Raw genomic sequence first — 6,951 nt, forward strand, 5'->3', positions numbered from 1 at the left:
ACATTTGTTGTTGCTAGTTGTTTGAAGATGTGCCATTCTCACTGGGGTGAGGTGGTATCTCATTGTGAAAACCTGAACTCTTTTAAAGATTAGTAATCATAAAAATAAATCAGTTTCTTAAAGGTTCTCATATATAACATAAGCTTACGATATATTAAATATTTAGAGAAAAGTTTGAAACAAACATGATAAATAGACATAATGTGAAGACACCTCCAAGGTAAACCACTGTGCTAAATAAATCATTTCAGTGGTAATCACACCTTTGCTTTTCTTTACAATTTAAACATTTATGAATTTATCACTTAAAAGCACACACACATATATATAAAACAGTTTTTGAGTTTTATGTAAATTAGATCAAACTATACTCTTGTGTCTTGTATCTTAAAGTTATATTTGTGGGATTCATTGATATTTTATGTTTTTCCAGTTTTCCATCTATTTGAACCACAGTTTTTCTTGTTCTGTTTGATAAACAGTTTTGGTATTACTGACATTTGCTATAGACATTCTTGTACATATCTCTTGGCATATATGTGTCCATTTTTTTCTTTAGCATAGAGACTCAGGAATGGACTTGCTTGATCATAAGGCATAAATAAATATTTTAAATTTAATAATAGTTTTCCAAAGTACACTATATGACTTAAACTCCTACCAGAATATATGAGAGTACATGTTATTCTTATGTATTTTTTGACCTTTAATATCTGTGTTTGTAACAGTATGTGGTAGTTTTAATTTATATCTCCTTGTTGTTAATCAGCTTGAGTGTTCATTGATTTTTTTTGTTAGAACTCTAATGGAGTTATTCAGATCTGCCATTTTAAATACCTTTGCTTTTGTAACTTGTCTAAATTCTGCATTTCTGTTTGTTCTTGTAGCAATAACTATAATAGTTAAATTAATACTGTGACAACTGCATTAATTCAAACTGAGTATATTCCATTTTTAGGACTGTAGTCTAACTGATCAGTTTTGGGGGGTTCTCTCTACTCTTCATTCTTTGAGAACTTGAAGCACTATTATCTAGTTAAAAATTAATGATGTGGCCCTCCCTGGTGGCGCAGCGGGTTAAAGCACAGCACTGAGAATCTAAAGCCGCTTCCGCATGAGTTCGATTCCCGCCTGCCCTGGAGGTGACCACATGGTGTGGCAGACCTCTCCTGATCCGCCCGCTCGCTGCTCCCCTCAGCAGTGTACTTCGTCGACCTGCCTGTTCTGTTCTCTGGTGAAGCCTCTCACCGCCCCTGAGCTTCTTGCCTGTACCCCAGTTCTGTATGTACAAATAAATAAATCTTTAAAAAAAAAATTAATGATGTGTTAGCATCAGAATTCACCCTTTTTCTTTTTCCAATTTAGGCTCCACATGTACTTTCCCTTGGTATTTAGGTCTATTACCAAAGTGACAATATGGAAAAATAGAGAATTTCTGGGTACCAGACAATGATTCTCTACATCATTGCTACTGATCGTCATAGATTCCAACTAATATTAAGGACATTTGCCTACTTTAATATTGTTACCTTTTTCACTTGTAATTTCATCATATTTTGCTCCATAAACTTTTGTTCTTCAACTTTTCATTGCTTTTTAGAAGCAAAATATCTTTCTGCTTGAACATTTTGTACCTCCCCTTTAGTATACCAAGTTGTTGGATTAGACAGCCTGTTCAGACTTTTCCAATTTAATCCCTTAGTAATGTTAAAATTAAAATAAAAGCCAAAATAAGTATATATATATTTTATAGGCACCTAAACAAGGAGTTCATTTGGTGATTTCTAGTGAATACCTTTTTTTTTAAAAAAGATTTATTTATTTATTCATATAGAACTGGGGTACAGGCTAGAGATGTGGAGGGTGAGGGGATTCACCGAGACAGAGTGGGGAGCAGAACAGGCGGATCGACAAAGTACACTGCTGAGAGGAGCAGCGGGCGGGTCAGGAGTGGTCTGCCGTGCCATGTGGTCACCTCTGGGGCTGGCGGGAATCGAACTAATGAGGAATTGGCTTAAGCTTCTCAGTGCTGTGTTTTAACCCGCTGTGCCACAAGGGAGAGCCGTGAATACCTTTTTTTAAGGAGTCTTGTTATTCAGTGTTAGGTGTTAAAGCTTAGCAGCTTTTGTGTACAAATAGATGAGCAGCTTGATTGTGTATATCTCCATGGTGACTAATGGATTCATAAAAAAATTCATAAAAAGGATTGCAGGCTTAATATGAATAATATATTGGCAATCCCTAGTGTGTATTTGGATTCCTAAAATTTTTTAGGTAATGTTCATGTCTATTTGAAAGTCATTTAGTGTATGGTTACATTTGGAGTCTTTAAAGAAAATGTTTGTGATTGCTAAGAAATTATAACATGCAGCCTGAAAAAATACTGAAGTAAGGATTAATTCTATACACTGAAATAAGGGATACTTCTAGGCACAGGCTAAATGGATTTATCTTCTGTAGATGAGAAACCACTTTTTATTGTTTTGACTGTGATAACTGTTGATTTTAAAAAATATTTTTAATTATGGCAAAATATACATAGCATAAAACTTACCTTCCTAATGACTTTAACTATGTTATTATGTGACCAGTATGGTTGTACATTTAGCTTGTGTCTACATAGTGCTACAGTAGCTAACATTGCTATGAATATCAATGTAGATATTTCTCTTCAAACCCTACTTTTGGTTATTTTGGATATAGACCTAGAAGTGGATTGCTGGATCACGTGGTAATTTTATTTTAAATTTGTTGGAAATTATTTTATTCCATAAGCTGCTATCCCATTTTGCATCTACACAAACAGGACACAAGGATTCCAGTTTCTCCACATCCTCACCATCTTGCCAAATCTGGTGTTTTGTGGTTTTGTCTTTTCATAGTAGCCATCCTAATGGATGTGAGCTGGTTTTCACTGTGGTTTTGATTTGCATTTTTCTCCCATCATCCCGTTGGTGATGGTGAGCATCTTTTAATGTTGACTACTTGCATATCTTTGGAGAATAAGCACTGTTCTTTTCTCAAACTCCCTATGATATGTTGTCTTTTCCCTCTTTATCCTCTCAGTTTGATCTTATTCCAGAGATTAAGGTTTAATTCTAATAATAATCACTTATTTATATCGCTAACATTTTATAGCATAACTTATACATGTATATCTTGAAAAATATGACTTTGTGGTCCATATAGAGAATTATTTTAGTGCATATAAAGTGATAGGTCGGCCCTCCCTGGTGGTGCAGCGGGTTAAAGCACAGCACTGAGAAGCTAAAGCCACTTCTGCGTGAGTTCGATTCCCGTTTGCCGCGGAGGTGACAACATGGCGTGGCAGACCTCTCCTGACCCACCCACTGTTCCCCTCAGCAGTGTACTTCCTCAGTCTGCCTGTTCTGCTCCCCACTCTGTCTATGGTGAAGCCTCTTGCCGCCCCTGAGCCTCTGGCCTGTACCCTAGTTCTGTATGCACAAATAAGTAAATCTTAAAAAAATAAATAAATAAAGCGATAGGTCATGGATCTCATACTCAAAACCCATCCACTCGATTACTTGCTGAGAAAAGGGAACCACTGCTGAATGTTTTCAGATTGTTCTTGGAATATAAGGAAAATTTATCATAAGATTTCTAGTAAGGTAGTTTAATATATTGAAATTTATTTAAAAAATTTTTAATTTCTGAAAGATTTGATTGTAGTTCCCCATATTTGTTCTTGCATAAATGTATTCTGTCTATATAAATCTATATAATATATAGCGCTCCACTTTAAATTCTGCCAATTTGACATATTTAAAATATGTCAATTTCTGTTGTATTGGATCACCATCTAAATTATTATAAGATAAATCTTCCATTTTGAGAATAAAATGCCTAAGGTTTTGGGAAAATGAAATAAACCAAGATTAATAATTTGGTTTATAAAATCTTTTTCTGAGAGTTAATAGAATAGAATATTAATTTTCTTGATATTTACTAGCATGGTTAAAATTTATGTTGTGAAAACTATTGGTTGAATTCTCTGTGAGATGCTCTTTGCAAAAAGTTTATGATGGATTCAAGTGCTAAAGTTAGGATACTTGATAATGTGCTGTAATAGATTAAACTTTTAGTAATCTCTTAAAAATTTAATCATTAGAAAATATGAAATAATTTGTGTTTATCTTTCTCTATTCACAGTTATTAACAATAATTTGTAAGCTCTTATGTTTTGCATATTTTAAATGATTTATATGTAGATATACACATGGTAAATATTCAAATGGTTTTCACAAAAAAAATGCTTTATTTTTCTGATTCCTGTGGTAATTTGTTTGTATGCATATACATATGTAAAGTGAGGGTTTGAGGGATTAGGAGGCATACATAATTATACAAAAATATAGTTTTCATTAAGTATATTTATAATGCACTGAGTTTATAGTATTTGTTGCTGCTTCCTCTGATCATGAAAAGGGGGAAAAAATGAACAATGCAGGTTTAACTTTTCTTTTTGTTTTTTCTTAGCAATTGAAAGCATGTAGTGAAGAGCAGGAAGATAGAGAATGTTTGAACCAAGCTATTACTGCTCTCATGAATCTCCAAGGTAGCATGGACCGAATTTACAAGCAGTATTCACCTAGACGCCGACCTGGGTAATTCCACAATTAACCAAAAATATTCTGCATATTTCATTTATATCTGATGCCTGATTTTCTAAAAGAGTTATAGTGGTAGCTGCATTTTTTTTTAAGACTTGTTTTTATTTATGCATATAAGAACTGGGGTGTAGACCAAAGGTTCAGGGAGTGAGAGGATTCACCAGAGGGGAGCAGAACAGGCGGATCTACTGACATACACTGCTGAGGGGAGCAGAAGGCAAGACAGGAGAGGTCTGCTGCACCTTGTGGGTTAGCTTCCTGGACAGGGGTTGAACTCATGCATCAGTGGCTGGTGAGAGCTTGATAGTGCTGGGACTTTAACCCTTGTGCCACAGGAAGGCCTGATAGTTGTATTTTTGAAAGTTATTTGCATGTTTTCCTTTGGTCTTCTAGTCTTTTAAAATTCTCATTGTTATGTTAAAATATATTTAATAAAATTTTTTAAAGTACATTTTATATTTCTTTATGCTCCTTAGTAAAACTTAAAGATTCTTGTCATTTGCATTCTTATGGCATTAAGAATAAAATATAGAGCCTCTGTACTTCTTTTTCACAATAATGAAATTGAGGCATTTATAATTTTGTGACACAGTAGAGGAAAGTAAATTCTATGTGCAGAAACTAGTGTTTGGTTATTATATAGTTTTGTAACTTAATTTATACTCTTAAGTTAGGGTTGCTTAAGCATTGAGTAAGCTAAATTTATCTTGTGTTTTTTTTTTTTAAGGGATCCTGTTTGTCCTTTTTATAATCGTCAATTAAGAAGCAAGCACCTAGCTATTAAAAAAATGAATGAGATTCAGAAAAACATAGATGGATGGGAAGGCAAAGATATTGGGCAGTGTTGTAATGAATTCATTATGGAAGGTCCATTGACAAGAATTGGTGCTAAACATGAACGGCATATTTTTCTCTTTGATGGTTTGATGATTAGCTGTAAAGCCAATCATAGCCAGTCTCGCCTTCCAGGTTATAGTAGTGCAGAGTACAGGTTAAAAGAAAAATTTGTCATGAGGAAAATACAAATATGTGATAAAGAAGATACTTGTGAGTGCAAACATGCTTTTGAATTAGTATCCAAAGAAGAAAGTAGCATAATATTTGCTGCTAAGTCTGCTGAGGAGAAAAATAATTGGATGGCAGCACTTATTTCTCTTCATTATCGGAGTACTCTTGATCGAATGCTAGATTCAGTGTTATTGAAAGAGGAAAATGAACAACCACTCAGATTACCAAGTCCTGAAATGTATCGTTTCGTGGTAAAAGACTCTGAGGAAAACATTGTTTTTGAAGACAACTTGCAAAGTAGAAGTGGAATACCCATTATTAAAGGAGGAACTGTGGTGAAATTAATTGAGAGATTAACATATCATATGTATGCAGGTATGTGAAATTCATTAAGCTTGTCAAGAATGGTTAAAATGTTTGAGACCTAGGAAAAAATGGATCACCTTTAAAATATAAGAATTATACTGAAGAATCAGTATAATTGCTTCTAAAATATAATAGTTAACTTCATTATTAAATATTCATAAAAATTGTACATGAATGAATTTTGCTTTTGAAAGTAGTTTTTGTTTATCAAAAAGTACTGTAATTAGCAGGAAAGAGCCACAATAGAAAATGCCAGAATAAAAGAAAAAGAAAGGCAAGACCACAAAATGTACTACGTTGAATTTATTAAACTGCATAAGTTAAACATGCAACCTGGTTTATGCTCTCTCTTTTCAGATCCCAATTTTGTTCGTACTTTTCTTACTACATATCGATCATTTTGTAAACCACAGGAATTGCTAAGTCTACTGATTGAACGGTAAGAAGGACATTAATTTCATTCACATTAAAATTTTATCAAAAGTTAACTGTTGTGAATCTTGTTAAGTGCTGGGAACCTGCTACACACTTCAAATAGTTTTTGAACATAGTTTATTTGGCATTAAGTTAGCAGTATTACTGTTCTCTTCACTAAAATCTCTGTTTATAATCAAGGTCTTTAGGCTTTAGCAATATTTATAGTGGTAATAAATACTTGGTTTTTGTGGATAGAGAAGCTACATTTTTTTTTCTGTGTAATAAAACAAAACTTCTTAAGAGAATTGTTTTAAGGTAAACTTTTTATTATGGATATTTTCAAAGCATGAAGAATAAATAAAAGAATATAATAAACTTCATTTATTAATAATTCAATTTTAAGAATTATCAGTTCATGTTCATTTTATTATCTACTTCAACACTCTAATTCCAGGATATTTAGAAATAAATCCCAGACAACCCATTTTATTTGTAAATTTCCATTTGTGTTCCTAAGGATAGATATTCT

General features: G+C 33.2%; 1 protein-coding gene across 1 annotated transcript in view; it reads left to right on the top strand.

The window, feature by feature from the left end:
- The window catches only part of SOS2 (son of sevenless homolog 2 (Drosophila)), a 73,070-nt gene that overhangs the window by 39,535 nt on the left and 26,584 nt on the right, over positions 1 to 6,951 (top strand). Inside the window, exons 9-11 of the mRNA XM_004681885.2 lie at positions 4,498 to 4,625; positions 5,359 to 6,014; positions 6,363 to 6,444. Coding sequence (XP_004681942.1) covers positions 4,498 to 4,625; positions 5,359 to 6,014; positions 6,363 to 6,444 — 866 coding nt within the window. The remainder of the gene's footprint in view (positions 1 to 4,497; positions 4,626 to 5,358; positions 6,015 to 6,362; positions 6,445 to 6,951) is intronic.

Source organism: Condylura cristata, unplaced genomic scaffold (genome assembly GCF_000260355.1).
Source record: "Condylura cristata isolate star-nosed mole 26May11 unplaced genomic scaffold, ConCri1.0 scaffold00013, whole genome shotgun sequence".
In the NCBI taxonomy this organism is placed as follows: Eukaryota; Metazoa; Chordata; class Mammalia; order Eulipotyphla; family Talpidae; genus Condylura; species Condylura cristata.